Raw genomic sequence first — 21,806 nt, 5'->3', positions numbered from 1 at the left:
TCAAATGCATTTTTGTATTGTATATAATATCAGTCCCAAATGCATTAGTGTATAGTATATTAGTCTCAAATGCATTAGTGTATAGTGTATGACATCAGTCTCAAATGCATTAGTGTATAATATATGACATCAGTCTCAAATGCATTTATGTATTGTATACAATATCAGTCTCAAATGCATTAGTGTATAGTGTATGAAATCAGTCTCAAATGCATTAGTGTATAGTGTATGACATCAGTCTCAAATGCATTTATGTATTGTATATAATATCAGTCTCAAATGCATTAGTGTATAGTGTATGACATCAGTCTCAAATGCATTAGTGTATAGTGTATGACATGAGTCTCAAATGCGTTAGTGTATAATGTATGGTATCAGTCTCAAATGCATTAGTGTATAGTGTATGACATCAGTCTCAAATGCATTTATGTATTGTATATAATATCAGTCTCAAATGCATTAGTGTATAGTGTATGACATCAGTCTCAAATGCATTAGTGTATAGTATATGACATCAGTCTCAAATGCATTAGTGTATAGTGTATGGCATTAGTCTCAAATGCATTAGTGTATAGCGTATGACATCAGTCTCAAATGCATTAGTGTATAGTGTATGACATCAGTCTCAAATGCATCATCTCCACTTCAAGTTTTCTGCAAGAATTTCTTTAATTCAATAATAGAACAATTTATAGCTGATGCATCATCATCAAGACAAGAATTGCTGTAAAATAACACCCATTTAGTGGCAGATGTTGTCTCAATTGACATTGACTCAACTTGCTATTTAAATCATCTGTGTATTATTACATTTGTCAAATTAATTTTTCAGACTATCTCGGCTTTGTTGAATATCTTTCATCTTTGCCTATAATGCATGTTGAATGGTTGGCTATATTTCATCTTTCCTCGAAGTGTTCAAACGATGTAACAATTGATTCTTCATTATTATGAATCCAAACTGGAATTTCATATAAATGAAGATATGACTTTAATATACTTTGATTAAAGGAAAAAAATAAATTGTGTAAATGTATTAAAAATGTTTTAGATAATAATATGGTATCATGTAAATGTTTAATGCAGTCATACAATAGTGTATGGAAGAATTCCTGCTGCATGACTTCATTTCTTAATATGATATCAAATACTCTTTGAACATTCAGGCAAATAACAGAACAAATTTATTCATTTTAATTCTATGCTTGTAGAAACTAAAATAAATTTTCAAGGGAAATCACTTTAATAGCCATGTGCTCATTTCTGCAGTTGCTTTGATGAAAGACTGCCGATAAGACTGCCGATGTGTCTCTTTCACGAATACTATAATCATGTTTTTTTGTAAGAAAACATTTCATGTGTGACTTTTTTGTGGTTCTTTTTGTTTTAGAACAATCACAAAGAAAGTGCGCCTGTCAGGTGTTGGTGGGACCAACAAACTGATACATTACGTTCAGCAAGAATGGCTGACATTTCCTTTTGATGCTGTTAAACACAAGAAATACAGCGTGTCATTGTCCTATCCAAACTAGTAAGTTCTTATGTTATTTGATGAAATACAACCCATACAATTTAGTACTATGTTAGATATAGTCTTCTTGTAACCTTAACATATATCCTGAATTCATCTTATATTGAACTTATATCAGTTAAAAAGCTAAATGCAGTGGTCAGTTTTCCTGTAATGGTGGCAGTGGTGACATTGTCAACAGTCTTGTATAGATGTCGCTTTTAGTTATTCACTTGGTTTATATTTATTTAACTGCATGAGAACTGTTTACATTTGAGGCATCTTATAAAAAAGCAAAGACCATTCATTGTGACACACATCCTCATTCATTGGGTAAAGGTCACAGACATGCTACCTTCCTTTTATCTTTGGGTCAAGGTTACAGATAGAATATTTGTGTAAAGAATTTAATTATAGCTGTTCATATGCTTGTATTTGCTTACTCCATTCATTGATTCTGTTTGTATTTTTAATGTCACCTTAAAGAGCAAAGATAATGTATTCAGTGACATAATTAGTAGCTCCATTTATCTTGGGGTCAAGGTCACAGACATAGTAGATTTGCTGTAATGTTTTGGTCATAGATTTTTTATTGTCTATTTAATTGATATGCCTTTAACACATTTAATTCATATTGATCTAATTAGCTATAACCAACCAACACAATATATTCATCCATTTCATTCCTATTTATCTATATATCTATAACCAACCAACACAATATATTAATTCATTTCATTCCTATTTATCTATATAGCTATAACCAACCAACACAATATATTAATTCATTTCATTCCTATTTATCTATATAGCTATAACCAACCAACACAATATATTCATTCATTTCATTCCTATTTATCTATATAGCTATAACCAACCAACACAATATATTCATTCATTTCATTCCTATTTATCTATATAGCTATAACCAACCAACACAATATATTAATTCATTTCATTCCTATTTATCTATATAGCTATAACCAACCAACACAATATATTCATTCATTTCATTCCTATTTATCTATATAGCTATAACCAACCAACACAATATATTCATTCATTTCATTCCTATTTATCTATATATCTATAACCAACCAACACAATATATTAATTCATTTCATTCCTATTTATCTATATAGCTATAACCAACCAACACAATATATTGATTCATTTCATTCCTATTTATCTATATAGCTATAACCAACCAACACAATATATTAATTCATTTCATTCCTATTTATCTATATAGCTATAACCAACCAACACAATATATTCATCCATTTCATTTCTATTTATCTATATAGCTATAACCAACCAACACAATATATTAATCCATTTCATTCCTATTTATCTATATAGCTATAACCAACCAACACAATATATTAATTCATTTCATTCCTATTTATCTATATAGCTATAACCAACCAACACAATATATTAATTCATTTCATTCCTATTTATCTATATAGCTATAACCAACCAACACAATATATTCATCCATTTCATTTCTATTGATCTAATTAGCTATAACCAACCAACACAATTTATTAAAATGTGACGACATTATTAATAGATTCCGATAGAAGTGGTTTTAACTGCTTGGGTTAAAGTAAAAGTCATACAGGTCATATATATGCAGTTACTCATCTTAAAATAAATATAAATTTCCTTTTAAAATGTAAAACTAATTTCTATTCAATGGCTGCACCATAACTATCATTAAGAAACTTCCAGGTGAAACTTATCAATCACTATGGTCTTTACAATGGTGGCCAGGTAATAAACTGGGTCAAGAAAAGAGCATGTTAAGTCTAGTCATCACAATACTGGGGAGTACCAACTTGTTTATCAGCATGCATAGGTTTCATTGTGACATCACAGCATGCATAGGTTTCACTGTGACATCACAGCATGCATAGGTTTCATTGTGACATCACAGCATGCAAAATTCAGTCCGAATTGTACTGGATGACACCATTAGTTTGATCTCGTCCCAACTTGCCCATGTACTTGAACATTGAATTTGCCATATGTACTTTTTGGGGCATGTAAATAATGACCTTCCAAAGGATCATTGATAGATGAGGATCCAAGTAAAGAGAATGATTACTATTTAAAATTCTGTAAAACAAATTCTAAAAAAAATGACATCCATTACTTAAATAGTTGGTATTAATGCCTATGTGACCTGTACAACTGCCCCTATATGACCTGTACGACTGCCCCTATATGACCTGTACGACTTCCCCTATATTACCTGTATGACTGCCCCTATTTTCTTATTCTCTTTAGTACCTCAGTTAGTGTAATATCAAATTTCTTTGGCAGTGCTGAGAATTAAAGTTTAGAGGCACTTCCTAGAAAATTTCAGTCTGTCCCTCTTTCCATTCTCCTGCCTTCTTACAGAGTCTAGTTGTTAAAAGGACTAGAAAATTTCAGTCTGTCCCTCTTTCCATTCTCCTGCCTTCTTACAGAGTCTAGTTGTTAAAAGGACTAGAAAATTTCAGTCTGTCCCACTTTCCATTCTCCTGCCTTCTTACAGAGTCTAGTTGTTAAAAGGACTAGAAAATTTCAGTCTGTCCCACTTTCCATTCTCCTGCCTTCTTACAGAGTCTAGTTGTTAAAAGGACTAGAAAATTTCAGTCTGTCCCTCCTTCCATTCTCCTGCCTTGTTACAGAGTCTAGTTGTTAAAAGGACAAATCTTTATGTGAATTTGTCTTTATTGCATATAGAAATTTAATAGGAATAACTCTTGTCTTCAATTCAATCTCATCAAAAATTAATACATTATGTCTACTTAAATTATGGCACTTTTCCGGACTTAAATTAAACTTAAATTATTTGTCAGAATAAAACATTTATTACAGACTTTTCTGATTTTTGTGCTGATTTACAAAAATAATTATCAGATTATCTGATGGATTCTTTTCTTTCCAGTACAAATGAAAATGGGAACAGTATTAGTGTCAGGACAGTAAATGGAAGCCTGTTGTTTCATTCCCATTTTAATGGCTCCAGTGCCCATCCAGAGTACACTCCCTTTAATGCCTATTCTCCTGCTAAGTTCGTAGCAACGGTAAGATCAATGAATCAAAGTATAACAATTAAAAATTTGTATATCCTTACCTTCTGCTCCAATTAAATTAAACAGCAAAAAAGAAAACATAATATTTAAAAAATTTTAAGAAAAAGAAACAATGTCACAGATGAAATAACACCAGTGTGCTAGGGCATTCTGGACCAAAAACATATATGTTAACTATTTGGGGCAATCCATTGGGTACAAAACCTGACTTAAGTGCACCAACCATTTTGTCCACCTCTTAATTTGGCCTGAGCTGTTTCTGGTATTGTAAAAGGACCCATTTTCACTGTTTGGATTTGACACTGTGATTCCATGCCTCAAGATGTCAGCCTTCTAAAAAAAACAATTAGAGCTCTCATACTGCAGAAATTTAAAAGATTGGTACAAATTTTGGTATCGTTCTATTGTGACATAATGTGCCACACTAGTGGGCTGGGACAGTTAAGCATATTGCAACAAATATGGTACTGTTTTAATGTGACTATATGCCACACTGTTGAGATGGGACAATTAAGCATATTACTGCAAATCAGGTACTGTTTTATTGTGACTGCATGTGCCACACTGGTGGGATGGGACAATTAAGCATCTGGTACTGTTTTAATATGAGAGTGCATGTGCCACACTGGTGGGCTAGGACAGTAAAGCAAATTACAACAAATCTGGTACTGTTTTATTGTGGCTGCATGTGCCACACTAGTAGGATGGGCCAGTTAAGCATACTACAACAAATCTGGTACTATTTTATTGCAACTGCATGTGCCATACTGTGGGATGGATAGTTTAGCATATTGCAACAAATGTTGTACTTTTTTAATGTGATTATGTGCAGAACTGGTGGGCTGGGACAATTAAGAATATTTGCTACAAATTTGGTACTGTTTTAATGTGACTACATGTATCACACTGGTGGGATGGGACAATCAAGCATATTACAACAAATCTGGTACTGATTGATTGTGGCTGCATGTGCCACATGGGTGGGCTGGGTCAGTTGAGCATATTACAACAAATCTGGTACTGTTTTAATGTGACTATGTGCAGAACTGGTGAGCTGGGACAATTAAGAATATTTGTTACAAATTTGGTACTGTTTTAATGTGACTGCATGTGTCACACTGGTGGGATGGGACAATTAAGCATGTTACTACAAATCTGGTACTGTTTTAATGTGACTGTATGTGCCACACTGGTGGAATGGGATAATTAAGCATTTTACTACAAATCTGGTACTCTTTATTGTGTTTTTATTGTGACTGCATGTGCCACACTGGTGGGATGGGACAATTATGCATATCTTGACCTCTTTTATTGTGACTACATGTGCCACACTGGTAGGCTGGGACAATTAAGTATATCACTACAAATAATGTATATTTGTTTAATGAAGGATAGGTAGTGAAAATACTACTTTGTTGCAGACCTCTAGCTTTTAAGTTCACCTGTCGACATAAATGTAATAAGAACTGTCTTCTGATCATTAGAAATATGCAAACTATAGACTCCATTTATAATGACATGGTGGAGACACAGGTTGAAAGGTTAACATAATGGCTAATAAAAACTACAGTCCTGGAGCATTTGGACTAAAGTCTTAACTTGCTAGATTGATTGATTGATTTATTTAGTTATTAGGTTTTACACATAAATAAGCAAGAAATCCTGATCATTAAATATACCAATTAGTTAATCTGGTAGGTCAAGTCCAGGCTTCTTTTATTTTTTATTTTGTCTTTTTGATAACATCATGATTTATATATCAGTTTATATAATTATAAATAAATGAAGTTACAAAAAATAATTTAGTTATTTATTTCAAATATGTTGGTTACATTAATGTCAAAAGCACAAACATTCGTAGGAAAACCTGAAATCATGAGCTCAGTTCAGTGTTAGTATTCAGTCTTCTAAATTTTGGAATTACATTTTTTTCTTTTCTTCAGACAAATGTTGTATATGCCCACTATGGTCGCTCAGATGATTTTGAAGAATTGAAGCTGCAAAACATTTCTGTAAATGGTTCTCTTCTCATCATTAGATATGGCAAGAATCATCCAGCTAGTAAGGTAGTACAGACCAGTTTTATATACAAATACTATGGTGTACATTTAAAAAAATCAAATACAGGTAAAACCCATTGTACTGTGATGCTTGGGGTCCTAAGAATAACATCACAATATAAGCCGGATCGCATACAAAATTAATTTGAAAAATTTTCTCATAGAAAATATACATTGAAATTTCAATGTTATCAGCTTTAACTAACCTCTTGATTATATAATCTACTTGGGATACAAATAATCGGCTTTTCCATGAGCATGCATTTAGGATGCTAGAAAGAGAATTCACCTTAAATTCAGAAATGGGAGCCATGCTTCCATTGTGTTATAAGTGGAATGGTATTATAACGTATCACATTATAATGAGTTTTACCTGTATTCACCTTTAAAACCAGTTTGAAGATATAGGCAAAGATATAGTCAAGCATGACTGAGGAAATGAACAATAGATTATAACTCTGGTCATTCCCAATATTTTGATATAAAATATTATCAGCCCAAACCCTCCCTCTAAAAGATTCCTGCTAATAATTTGATAGTATCTACTTTTGAAAAAAGGGATACAATTTATAAATGAAATAGTAGCCATCAGGCTGTAATGAGAGGGATCAACGGGGATGTATTATCAATGTATCCACTCATGTGCAAGATCGAGAGGCAAAAATCCCCTTGTTATCAGGACTAGGGGTCAGACTGTGTGAAGAAACAAAACTTGATGTCAGAACCAAGGGTCAGAATATAAATTTGGGGGTATCTGATGTATAAATGAGGGTAATGGGAAATGCTGTTATTATAGTATAGTTGGTATTAGATTGTAATGAGGGTAATGGGAAATGCTGTTATTATAGTATAGTTGGTATCAGATTGTAATGAGGGTAATGGGAAATGCTGTTATTATAGTATAGTTGGTATCAGATTGTAATGAGGGTAATGGGAAATGCTGTTATTATAGTATAGTTGGTATCAGATTGTAATGAGGGTAATGGGAAATGCTGTTATTATAGTATAGTTGGTATCAGATTGTAATGAGGGTAATGGGAAATGCTGTTGGTATCAGATTGTAATGAGAGATACTATAGATAGCAAGATAGTCTAGTGGCATTCAGGCTGTAATGAAAGAAATAAGTAGCAATATAATGTATTAACACATTAACCCCTTGAGCTTTTTGTCATTTTCACCTGAAAATCGAGTAGGAAACACATTTTAAAAGCTATTTCTGAATAGATCCAAAAACACCCAAACCCCGGTGATCTTTCAATAACATACTGCCTAGTTGTGTTAGAAACATCATTTTTCATTGGCTATTTGACTCGCACATGAACAGAAGGGTAAAAGCTGGAGTTCTTTTTTTTTTTTTTTCTCTAAACAGAGCCATTATTTTTGTGTGGAGACCACTCTTTATTCCAAATGCCCATCTTATCCTACAATATAGTATCTGTCCAGCTGTAATGAGAGAGAAAAACATTTTAGTGTAGTAGGTATAAGGCTGTAATGGCAGATAAATAGTGTTATAATGTTGTAGCTATCAGGCTGTAATGAGAAATACCTAGTGTTATAGTGTTGTAGCTATCAGGCTGTAATGATAAATACATAGTGTTATAATAGCTGTTGGGCTGTAACGAGAAATTAATAGCAGAGTAGTACAGTAGCTATCAGGCTGTAATAAGAAATAGTGTTATAGTATTGTAGCTGTCTGTCTTTAATGAGAAATAGTTATAGTATAGTAGCTGTTGGGCTTTATTGAGAAATAAATAGCAGTGTAGTATATTGGCTATTAGGCTGTAATGAGAAATAAATAGCAGTTTAGTACAGAAGCTATCTGGCTGTATTGAGAAATAAATAGTTTAGTATAGAAGCTATCTGGCTGTAATGAGAAATAAATAGTGTTATGATAGCTATCTGGCTGAAATGATAAATAGTGATATACTTTAGTAGCTATCAATAGGGATGAGAAACAAATAGTGTTATAGGTTAGTAGGTATCAGTCTGTAATGAGAGATAAATAGTAATACACTGTATAGAGTTTACTGACACTTTGGTCTTAAGACATTTTGGCTCTTAGACATTTTGGACTTTAGACATTTCAGAATTAGACATTTCAGCCTGAGATATTTATCCCTAAAACATTTCAGCCCTGGACATTTTTCTCAAGCTTTAATTATGTTGATTTTGTACAATTTGCAGAGATTATAGTCAGGTTGTAGTTGTGTTTATACATGTCAGTGCATTCTATCTTGGTATTAACATGGTATGTTGTCAAGCAATTGTAACGTATTACATCATGTTATGAGTCAACATGTTGTTGTTGTTGTGGGGTTTAATGCCATTTTTCAGCACACGATAGGCTATACATGGCAGCCAGTATTAATGGTGAAGGAAGAATCTGGGAAAACCCTGGAAAGAACCACCGGCCCACGAGAAGCTACTGGCAAGCTTTCTCACATACCTACATTGGCCGATTCCGAGACTCGAACCCACACAGATAAAGGTGAGATGGCAGTGATCCATAACGGAGAGTGCTTTAGACCACTCGGCCACTCGGGGCCCCTGTGAGTCAACACAATGGGCAAAACAAATTCTACAGGGTCCAGACATTTTATACTTACATGCAGTGACACAATAGGTAGAACAAAATCTACAGTGTGCAGACATTTTATGCTGATTGAAGATAGGGGCCCCGAGTGGCCGAGTGGTCTAAAGTGCTCTCCATTACAGATCACTGCAATCTCATCTCTGTCTGCGTGGGTTCGAGTCTAGGATTCGGCCAAGGTGGGTATGTGAGAAAGCTTGACAGTAGCTTCTCGTGGGTCGGTGGTTCTTCCCGGGGTTTTCCCGAGTTCTTCCTTTACCATTAATACTGGTCACCGTGCATAGCCTATCATGTGCTGAAAAATGGCGTTAAACTCCACAACAACAACAACAACTGATGGAAGATAACCAGTCTCAGTTGCATGGGGTACAATTCAGGTCAGAATCCTGTGAAAATATGCATCCAGTATTGCTAGTCCCCGCACTGGCTTTGAGTCTGACTTCATGTCTTTTTGGTATTCAGCATCAAAGAGCATATGGCCTCTGGTACCATAGTCTTAGAAGTATTGTGGACTGACACCAGACAACAACAGCATAAGCCCCAGCATTGTCTTGACCCAGCACTACCTGTAGGAAGATTCCAGTTCCAGATAATCTTTAACATTCCCAGGCCATTGATGATTTGCTCAGTGAATGTCTGATGAAAATAGTGTCACAACTTTGCCAAACTCCCAGTCTTGTTCTCTATGCTTTTTGTAGTTTGGCTTTGCCAGCTTCATGACAGTCATCACAGGAAGCATTCCTATCACCTTTGATCTAATGATGTCCAGAAAGGACTTGGGGTTTCTGTGTGTCAATTGAAGAAATCTTCTGGCTTCTGCCAATTGAGTTTTGTCAACCTCCTCTTGTGTCATCATTAACAACTGACAAAATTCCTGCATCTGATTGGTCAAGAAAGACCACCTGACATTCAACTAGCAGTGAGAGTCTGGTTGAGTTACTCATTTATTTGACTGGTTAAAGAGGGAGCTTCAAAACTTAGGTGTAACCTGACTTTTCTCTTCAAAGCCACAAATCCCATCATATTTTAAGAAGGTTTTCTTTAAGGCATGTATGCCTGTTTTTCAAGTTAAGGTTTCAGATGTAGATATGGATGTTTCAAGCCTGGGAATGACAAAACCTCCATTGATACATATAGACCAAAAGTCCTCTTTTGACACAAAGCAACTGGTTGAGAATATCATTGCAATAGGGTCCATGTTCAGCTGGATATCCATGGATATATTTCAGTAGTCTGAAGATGGCCTAGCCTCATCCATCGAGACCTCCACTGATCAAGTCTTATAGTAAGTCTCACAGATGGTAAATATTCTAAATGGAGCAGCAAATCATATGCTTTCCAATTTTGCCAGCATCAGTAAACATACAGCTTTCAAAAAGATATGCCTTTCTGTCCATATATGCCTTCCTTAAGGAACACCCTAAAGCCAAACTTACTGTTAGATCATCAAGCAAATGTTGTCTAAAAAGTTGTTTAATGTTATGTAGAGAAACGTAGGAAACAGGCTGCCAGAGAGTAGGAAACAGGCTGGCAAAGAGTAGGAAACAGGCTGGCAAAGAGTAGGAAACAGGCTGCCAAAGAGGAAAATTTTGCTGAATGCCCTTGAGCTCAGCCATCTTTTCCGAGTTGAAACCAGAAAAATAGAAAGGAGCCCCACCTTAGGGCATGGTAAATAAAAAAGTAATAACACAGCCCTTTTTTCAGATAACATACTTTCCAGCGGTCACTGAAGAAAAAATGGGGAGATAAGGATTGTTTCCTTCCCAGTTTCTCTCTATGTCCCACGGAAAATAATGCCGTGTACACACACCCCATTTTACACTTCCTGATTTGGGGGGCGGGGGAAGACTCAAACACTTTGCCTCAGAATGGAAGAGACTTTGCCCTAACTATCGATAGGTGTTACAAATCATCTTGAGGGTCTCCAGATCCTGGTCAGAGTTGTTCCCCTTTTCATTGACTTCCTTTGCTACATGTGTCTCAACAGACTTATTCAGAGCTGACATTCTGCAGCAGAAGATAGTCATCTCACAAAAAAGCAATAGAGATTGTTCAAAATGTGAACTCACTGTGATTGTCCTGCTGATTGTTTTTGGTGCCAGAGACCAGTGACGTGCTTCACCAGGTCATTCATCTTAGTTCTCTCAACCTTTTCATTTGAGCGCCATGATTCTGAATGGAGACACGAAGACTAGTTCTAAGCATTAGGATTTTTGGATGGAATTTTTTTTCCTACAAGTCATATCCAGGCATATCTATGTGTAGCTTGCATCTTTCACCAGGTTTGAAGCTGCTTGACATGCATTAGGGTACCAATGATTGGGCCTTTTCTGGGGTAAGGGAATGTAACTCACTAAATCTTATACCTATTATCCTAATGTATTATGATCAGGTTACTAAAAACAAACTCACTAAGTTTGGGTTTCAGAGGTAGTGCCTGTACTTCAGATGCATTATAATGAGGGAAGTATTATCAAAGAATATATTTTACTCCAAAATTTAGGTTCTGGCATGTATTCTACCATGGCACATTGTTTAGATGGGTAATTGTTATTTGGTTAGTAAATGGATAGTTGGATACCATGGTAACCATCAACATGCCATGCTAAATATGGGGTCAGATTTATCAGTCGAGTAGGTAGGAAGATGAACAGCAATGAAGATACAAACCTAGATCGTAATAAAATCAGAATCAGATTGTATGTATCATATATTGTTAATGAAGGTAATATTTTTAAATTCGGGACAAAAGTTGAATTCACCAAAAATGTATATCATTTGACATAAAATCATGCAGATTACTAGTTCTCATATTGCCTAAACTTACGTGTTTAAAAAAACAATCTAAATTACATTGTGTAATAATTTTAAGTCCTGAAAATTGTTAAAGTGTTGTTTTATTTTAGATTATGAAATCTGGGATTTATGATAATTATTGTCTGTTCTTTACATTGTACTTGCTATATTTGTACTTTACAGTGTACTTGCTAAATTAATATATTACATTGTACTTGCTATATTAGTACATTACAGTGTATTTGCTATATTAGTATATTATAGTGTACTTGCTATATTAGTACATTACAGTGTATTTGGCTATATTAGTACATTATAGTGTACTTGCTGTATTAATACTTAACAGTGTACTGCTATATTAATACTTTACAGTGTACTTGCTATATTAGTACATTACATTGTACTTGCTATATTAGTACATTATAGTGTACTTGCTATATTAATACTTAACAATGTACTACTGTATTAGTACTTTACAGTGTACATGCTATATTAGTACATTACAGTGTACATGCTTTATTAGTACATTACATTGTACTTGCTATATTAATACTTTACAGTGTACTTGCTATATTAGTACTTTTAGGTGTATTTGCTATATTAGTACATTACAGTGTACTTACTATAATGGTACATTACAATGTATTTGCTATATTAGTACATTATAATGTACTTGCTATATTAGTACATTGCAGTGTACTTGCTATCTTAGTACATTAAAACGTACTTGTTATATTAATACTTTTAGATGTACTTGCTAAATTAGTACATTACATTGTACTTGCTATATTAGTACTTTACAGTGTACTTATTATAATATTACATTACAGTGTACCTGCTATCTTTGTACATTAAAATGCACTTGTTATATTAGTACTTTACAGTGTACTTGCTATATTAGTACATTACAATGTACTTGTTATATTAGTACATTTAGGTGTACTTGCTAAATTAGTACTTTGTAGTGTACTTGGTATTTTAGTACATTACAGAGTACTTGATATATTAGTACTTTACAGTGTATTTGCTAAATTAGTACTTTACTATGTACTTCCTATATTAATTCTTTCAGTGTACTTGTTAACTTAGTACTTTACAGTGTTATATGCTGAATTAGTACTAATTTGACGATCATGTAATCTTTCCCAGTTGTTCACTTAATATTTGCTTTAATCAGGGTCTATTTTAGGATTGTGGAATTCAGACAAATTTCTCAAAAATGAAAACCAAAAATGTCAATACAATGTGTGACAATTTACAAGCCCATCTTTATTTCTTTGATATTTAGAAAACTCTCCACTTCTACTAGTCATAGACCAAAAGAGCTTATCGGTTTGACTGTTGTCCTTTCTCTGTTGTTTTTTATGTCTGTCCTTTGATATCTGTCTGTCCATTAGCTCAAGTTTGTTATTGTTACCCATGTAAAACTACTTAGAGTATTCCCATAAAACTTAACACACATTCATCCAAAGGCCTGCTTGGTGTTGGAAATCTTGTTATCACTACTCGCCCTGAAAGTATGGTCATATCAACATGGGGTTTTCACTAATCAGGCATCCAATATGGCCACGGTCACCCCAGCATTCTTGAAACTTTTGCTATTGCTATTTCTCCTAATGGATGGCCATATCGACATATGGTTTTCAGTAAAGACTTCATATAGTGCATTTGTTGGTATTAAATGAAAATTGTGCTATCTGGTATCCAGTCTGACTACAATAGCAGCCATCTTGAAAATCTTGTTATCACTACTGCTCCTCAAAGGAAAGTCATATCAACATGAGAAGGCATATTATGATGTAGCTAGTACTAAATGAAAACAGTTCATCATGGGCATCTAACATGGCCACCACAGCAGCCATTTTTAAAACCTTGTTATCTCTACTGTTATAACTGGATGGTCATATCAACATGTTGTTTTACTAAAAGACTTCTTATGATGTCTAGTTGCTCCTAAATGAAACTGCTCTGGTGGACTAGTGGTTAGAGCGTACGCTTTGGATGTGGGAGATCATGGGTTCGATTCCCAGCCAAGTCATACCAGAGACTTACAAAAATGGTACTAACAGCTGCCTCGCTTGGTGTTCAGCATTAAGAGGTTAGTGTTAGGACTGGTCGGCCTGGTGTCAGAATAATGTGACTGGGTAGTACATCATGCTACATGTCTGCGGCATGATGCCTCAGTGCTAGACATCACTATAAACTGGCTCATTGCAGACATTGTAGCGATATGACTGAAATTTATTTAAAGCTACATTAAAAATCAAAATCACATCACATCACATCCTAAATGAAAATGGTGCCAATCTTCAGAGGATGAAATGGAATAGACTAGATTATAAAGAATAAACATATTTGGGGCCATTTGCATGACACTCTTATGCATTTTTACACCACCAGCATGGCTTCCAAAATGGCAGACTGAAATGTAGAATTTGTTTTACATATACAATTCATATCCATCAGTGTGGATTTAACTTATTCATTTTAGTTTTAAAGCATCTCCACATTGTATAACTGGTAATTTTTTTAATGTTTATGGGTAAGTCAAGCCCATACTTGGGTAAGGGGGGAGAGGGTGAAACATAGCAATTTTGTGGTATGGACTTATCAGCTTAATCGAACAAGGTTTTAACCCCTTGAATAAATTACAGATCAGTTTCTTGGCTTCTGAGAACAGCATTGTAATGAGTTCTAACCATAAATGGAACAATACTGTTAACCAATACAAAATTACTAATGGCTATTGCTGCAAAAAGGGTCACCTTAGTTAATAACTTGTACTGTACATACTTGCTTATAGGTTGAATCAAACTGCAAACAACAAAGAGCCAGATCTGTCATGGCATAATGTGCCATCAGATTGGGGTCTATGTAATTTGTTCTACTGATTGCTCCTAACAAACTGTACAGACCCAGATCTTCCAGTGCATTATGTGACATGAATCTGGAGCTGTGCAATATGCATTTGGACTTATTAATGAGTACATATGGTAGTTGTGTAGATTTTGCTGAATTAGAATTTTAAACTCTTCTCCTTCTCCTGGTAAATCCTGTTATTGTGAGCATATATTCTCAGAAACACCTGCCTGCAACTTTATTCTGAGCAGGGAGTAATCTGTAACAATAAGCATCAGTCATATTTTTATTGTCAGAGTGTAAGGGGAAAATGTTGTACTGAGTTTGATGGTATAACTACTACTAAACACCGTAGAATGGGAACATTTCAAAACCTTTTTGCAAGAGTAATTTTATTGTCAAGCTTGATGCATAATCATAGTTACTAAGCATATGTATAAAGTTTTATCTGTAGAAATGAAAATTAAAGGAATCTGAAAAGTTACTTAGCTCTGAGAAGTACAACATTCCTTTTTAGTATCGAGTAATCTTTTATAAAAAATTATATTTAGCCATTTGTGGACTATTGTAATGTAATTTTTGGTACTGTCTCTAATTCAAACATTATAATAAAACATGTAAGATTCCAAAAAAAAGAAAGCATGCCATTTCATTATAGAGGAATATATAGATAATTTCCAGGATGCAATGAATTATATAAAACTTTTACCAATACATGAAACAATATTTCTTAGAAAGGCCAAATTTATGTGTAAAATGTCTCAATAATACATTTCTGCCTACCTAAGCAATATCTTTGACCAAAGAGATGATGATGGTATTCCAGTTTAAGGGCTGTTAGAAGTAAAAATTACTTTATACCAAAGCCAAAGAACTATTAATGTACCATTAATATACTATCCATTGGAGTAAACAATATTCCCAGTGTCACACGGCAGGCCTTTAGCATTTCCTCTTTTCATAACCAATGTCTCAGTAGGATGAAATTTTATGACAGTTGAAGAGTTCTATTAATACATATATAAACACCTCCTGTATTCCTCTGCTTGTACCTTTTTCTTAAAGATGAATTTTTAGATACAATTTGATGTGCTATACATGTTTGTGTACTCAGTGGTGCTTGTGCATATGTTCTGGGCATGATTTTCAGAATAAATCAAGACTATTGTATCACACTGCTATATATACTGCATGTGTTGTGGTATATATTGCACATTACAGAAGGCATGAAGGTAGATAATTTCCTGTAACTAACTAAGTTTCCTTCTCTTAATCAAGTCATCATCATCATCATCATCATTGTTGTCATCACCATCTTCATCATCATCATCATCATCATCATCGTCTGGACTATGTTATGCACATGTACTTGTGCTTGTATATCATGCAGTTCGCACTAGAAATTAGATTTCTCAAATTTGGTGGAGCTCAAATCTAATTGTTGAAAGAAAGTCTTACAGTTTATAACACTAGTGGCTGGGTACAATGTGTTGACAGTAATAAAGAAATGTTGTCCTAAATTTGTAATTTATCAGTCCCAGATGATTGCACAACTTGTCGAACTTTAACCAAAAAGCATATCATGTTTTCAATTAACACATGTACAGTGTATTTATGTAGTCAGAGGAAACTTGGATTAGTATTTATAAAGCAGTTTAGAATAATAGATGAGAAGTCCCTGTTTTGTCAAAATTGTTCATGCTTATGAGGGCCACATTCCATAGGGATACTAACATATCAATACAGTAAGATAATTTCATGCACTATTGGTCACTGAAACTTTGAAATTTTGTTCTTTTTTATTAATTTTTGGGGGGTAAAAGTTACAATTCTATGTCTTTTTATGCTGAAATAATTATAGTGAATTCAAATAGCAATGAGAAGCCAAAATGGGGGTGGGGGGAAGTTCAGTTGACTGCTGATTACATCTTTGCTGGTTAATTACGAGCTAGATGGCCAATTCAGTACTTCTTATGACACAAATAGCTTTTTGACATGACTACTGTGTTATTTCTGTTAATGTACCAACTTCATATATTCTTAAGTGTGAAATATAGAAACTTATTGGCAAAATAATTTTTGCTTTTTCATTCCAATATTTTCACATATGAAAAATATATCCTTATATTTTCTTATTTAAAACTACAACTTCCCATCATGCCTTGCAATGCTTGATTGTGTGTGAATACACAAGCTATACATGTAGCAACAAAAATGAGCACTTTGTGAGCTAGAACAAATAAATAGAAATTGCATTACATTTCAGACATGGAAATTAAAGTTTAGCTGAAAACAATTTGACTGTAGGCTGTTCATGTATGAAGAAGTTACTTCCCCTTCTTTGACAACATTGATAAACCTGCTGTGATGCACTACTGAATCAAACTTACTTTGTGGTCATATATGATCAAATAGTTTCCAAAATGCCAAAAATGTAATTCACTGCCACTGATTTGATTAAACCTATCCCATTACTCTATTAAATTACCAATATTAATCTGATCAGCCTATAACAGTAAGATGAATTTATGTAAGGTGGCTGTTTGTTTAATCTTCTAAGTATCGACTCTGGAACAACTTTGGAACAGAATAAAATGATAATCTTTCTTTTCCTGTCTTAATGCCAGATATATTTCACCTTTTGGTACCAAAAACAATATATTTTAAATCATGGCTTTGTGACATTTAAAAAAGCAACTTGTTATAGAGTATATGCTGTTCATAGTTGTGCTAAATGCAGAGTGTACACTGTTCATAGTGGTGCTAAGTGCAGAGTGTACACTGTTCATAGTGGTGCTAAGTGCAGAGTGTACACTGTTCATAGTGGTATTAAGTGCAGAGTGTACACTGTTCATAGTAGTGCAGACTGCAGAGTATACGCTGTTCATAGTGGTGCTAAGTGCAGAGTGTACACTGTTCATAGTGTGTACACTGTTCATAGTTGTGCTAAGTGCTGAGTGTACACTGTTCATATAGTGTACACTGTTCATGGGGGTGCTAAGTGCAGAGTGTACACTGTTCACAGTTGTGCTAAGTGCAGTGTACACTGTTCATAGTGATGCTAAGTGCAGAGTGTACACTGTTCATAGTTGTGCTAAGTGCAAAGTGTACACTGTTCATAGTGGTGCTAAGTGCAAAGTATACACTGTTCATAGTGGTGCTAAGTGCAGAGTGTACACTGTTCATAGAGTGTACACTGTTCATAGTTGTGCTAAGTGCTGAGTGTACACTGTTCATATAGTGTACACTGTTCATGGTGGTGCTAAGTGCAGAGTGTACACTGTTCACAGTTGTGCTAAGTGCAGTGTACATTGTTCATAGTGGTGCTAAGTGCAGAGTGTACACTGTTCATAGTTGTGCTAAGTGCAAAGTGTACACTGTTCATAGTGGTGCTAAGTGCAAAGTGTACACTGTTCATAGTGGTGCTAAGTGCAGAGTGTACACTGTTATAGTTGTGCTAAGTGCAAAGTGTATACTGTTCATAGTGGTGCTAAGTACTGAGTGTACACTGTTCATAGTGGTGCTAAGTGCAGAGTGTACACTGTTCATAGTTGTGCTAAGTGCAGAGTGTACACTGTTCATAGAGTGTACACTGTTCATAGTTGTGCTAAGTGCAGAGTGTACACTGTTCATAGTTGTGCTAAGTGCAAAGAGTACACCGTTCATAGAGTGTACACTGTTCATAGTTGTGCTAAGTGCAAAGTGTACACTGTTCATAGTGGTGCTAAGTGCAAAGTGTACACTGTTCATAGTGGTGCTAAGTGCAGAGTGTACACTGTTATAGTTGTGCTAAGTGCAAAGTGTATACTGTTCATAGTGGTGCTAAGTGCTGAGTGTACACTGTTCATAGTGGTGCTAAGTGCAGAGTGTACACTGTTCATAGTTGTGCTAAGTGCAGAGTGTATACTGTTCATAGTTGTGCTAAGTGCAAAGAGTACACCGCTCATAGAGTGTACACTGTTCATAGTTGTGCTAGGTGTAGAGTGTGCACTGTTCATAGAGTGTACACTGTTCATAGTTGTGCTAAGTGCAGAGTGTACACTGTTCATAGAGTGTACACTGTTCATAGTTGTGCTAAGTGCAGAGTGTACACTATTCATAGTTGTGCTAAGTGCAGTGTGTACACTGTTCATAGTGGTGCTAAGTGCAGAGTGTACACTGTTCATAGTTGTGCTAAGTGCAGAGTGTACACCATTCATAGAGTGTACACTGTTCATAGTTGTGCAGACTGCAGAGTGTATGCCGTTCACTTAAAATGATAAGGAAATGCAAATATAGTCAACATTTATTGGCTTTTTCACAAGGTCCTGCAGCAGTCTTGCTTTGGCATTACCTGGTAATTATAATTGTGCTATTTACGACATTGGTCAATAAAATCTTTATCAGTATTACACCTCTGCAAATATGAGTTGTGTGTTTATGCTCTTACATTCGCATCATTTATGACCATGTTCTAAATCTAGTTCTTTGGTTTTCTAATTGATTTTCACGTACAATGCAGCATAGCAACAGAAAATGATTTTTTTTTAGAGATCTTCACTTATTGCATATTTACCAGTACATTGTTTTCAATCTTTTTATTATTACTAATGTTTATTTAATTAACTAATAAATTATTTAGAATTGTTTGATTAATAAAGTTTTTAGATTCATTTCTCTGGTGGATTTCAAAGTCAGATTATGTCTGAAATGCAAAAAAAATGATTTTGATTTGGATATAGTTAAGTGTTCTTTTATTTAGTTGAAATTATAGGTCCAGAAACAGTAGATCTGGAAATTTGAATGTCTTGATGTATTTAAAAAGCATATTATCGTGCAGTTATGTATGGATCAAGGTTAAGTAAGTGCAGAGTATAGAGCTACTAGAGGTATGTATATGTCCTGACATGGATTTCTTATGCCATATGATGTCTTTTATTGAAATATCCTTAGACTGGTACACTGCAATTTATTTTAGGCTCCAGATACTGAAGAACAAAATGTAGAGAATACAATTTTGGCACAGTATAATAAGTATGAAGTCACTTCTGTTTGGATCTGTGGAAGATGAGGTTGTGGTAACATGCCTGACTTGCATCTCTAATTGAGTCTAAGAAGATTGCAGTTGGATGCAGAAAGTTTTAAATAACTCTGCAGTAGGGATCCATTATAATTGTGAATATGCAATTTATACAAACCTGCTGTAGCAGACACCTCTATATAAAGGATACATACTCATACAGGACATTTTCAAGTCTCTTGGTAATATAGTAATACATACCTGTTGCTATGATGTAGGTGGTACATGTCTAGACAGAAAATACCCTGACCATTTGTCCTCTCATCAGGGTGAACCTAAAGATTCTAGAAGACATGATGATTCCAAGTCCAAACCATAGATACATTGCCCTTGAAAAGTCCTTCATTTGTTTTCAATCACATGGCTGTAATGTTGACATTGATGAAGAATCACCTTCACTTTACAGTGATTTTATTATGTGCATTGTCTTTGTAGCTTGGAAATATTCCTAATTAAGAATTTTCTCAGTTTAAATTGAGCTGTCTCTCCCATTTTTATCACTTGTTCAGGTGCACTTTGCTTACTGCCATGCATTTGATTTTTCTAACCCCACAGTGGTGTCAGTGTAATAATTTGGTAGTGAATTATTTCTGGATATATATGACCACTCCAGTGGCCTAGTGGTTAGAGCGTCTGACTCGTTTTTTGAAAGTCATGGGTTCCATCCCCGGCCGAGTCATAGCAAAGACTTACAAAAATGGTACTAACAGCTGCCTTGCTTGGCGCTCAGCATTAAGAGGTTAATGTTAGGACTGGTCGGCCTGGTGTCAGGATAATGTGACTGGGTGGGACGTCATGCTACATGTCTGCAGCATGATGCCTCAGTGCTAGACATCACTATTAACTGCCACACTGCAGACATCATAGTGATATGACTGAAAAAATTTTAAAGCTACTTTAAAAATCTAATCACACACACACACACACATTGCCTTTTAATATTGTAACATTATTGATGCCCTGTGTCTTGAAATAAGGTTTCTAATTTAGAAGTATTGCATTTTGGTGCAATTTTTATACAGTTGTATGACTTCAGGGTCAGACATCTTACTTAGTTGGTCTATAAGTCAAGTCTTAATGATAAACTATTTTTTTTGTTTTTTTGGAGTTAGGTACGTAATGCAGAGTTGCAGGGAGCAGCTGGTGTTATTTTATACCCTGATCCACTGGACTATTGCCAGAACCAGTCACAAGTTTATCCTGACACCTGGTGGTTACCGGACTGGGCTGTACAGTTTGCACATGTACGATACAGCCTGATGGGGGACCCAAGGACTCCTGATTACTTTGCTCTTTGTAAGTCTTTTCACAAGAAATAATTCACACATTTATACTCATTTATAAGTCAAGTCAAACTGCAAACAATAAAGATCCTGATCTGCCATAACTTAATGCACCTGCAGATCGTGGTTTGTATTGTTTGTTCTACTAACTATTCCTAATAAATTGCACAGACCCTGATCTGCTAATGCATTATGATCTGGGTCTATGTAGTTGGCATTTGGCCTTGGTTTATAAATGACTATATACAGTGTACATCTTACATTTAGAAGATGGCTCCATCTGTGATTATTAATGAACTCACCAACTAAATCCCATGTGGCAGCTGGATTTGATTTTTTTCTTCTTCAAACTTGAGATTTTTTATGGTTTAGAAAATAGACAGTAGATGTATATACTTTGAAGGCATGTAAATCTACATACTTTCACAAAGCGTTTGACAGTTATAACTGAAAAGTAGTCTCAATGCTGACTGAATATAGTAAATGAATAATAATAAATATATAATAATAAATAAATAATAAACGAATAGTAATATGTCTCTAATTTTACTGTCTATAT

At 34.7% G+C, this 21,806-nt stretch overlaps 1 protein-coding gene across 6 annotated transcripts in view; it reads left to right on the top strand.

Moving 5' to 3' along the window:
• The window catches only part of LOC149781297 (putative N-acetylated-alpha-linked acidic dipeptidase), a 324,099-nt gene that overhangs the window by 235,041 nt on the left and 67,252 nt on the right, over positions 1-21,806 (top strand). For all 6 annotated transcript variants that reach the window (XM_089935382.1, XM_089935384.1, XM_089935381.1 and 3 more), the window contains 4 exons: positions 1,391-1,531; positions 4,452-4,590; positions 6,543-6,665; positions 21,077-21,260. In XM_089935382.1, coding sequence (XP_089791508.1) covers positions 1,391-1,531; positions 4,452-4,590; positions 6,543-6,665; positions 21,077-21,260 — 587 coding nt within the window. The remainder of the gene's footprint in view (positions 1-1,390; positions 1,532-4,451; positions 4,591-6,542; positions 6,666-21,076; positions 21,261-21,806) is intronic.

The sequence above is a fragment of the Sinohyriopsis cumingii genome, chromosome 15 (genome assembly GCF_028554795.1).
Source record: "Sinohyriopsis cumingii isolate HCF-2022 chromosome 15, ASM2855479v2, whole genome shotgun sequence".
NCBI lineage: Eukaryota > Metazoa > Mollusca > Bivalvia > Unionida > Unionidae > Sinohyriopsis > Sinohyriopsis cumingii.
This window is presented reverse-complemented; position numbering and strand designations above follow the sequence as displayed.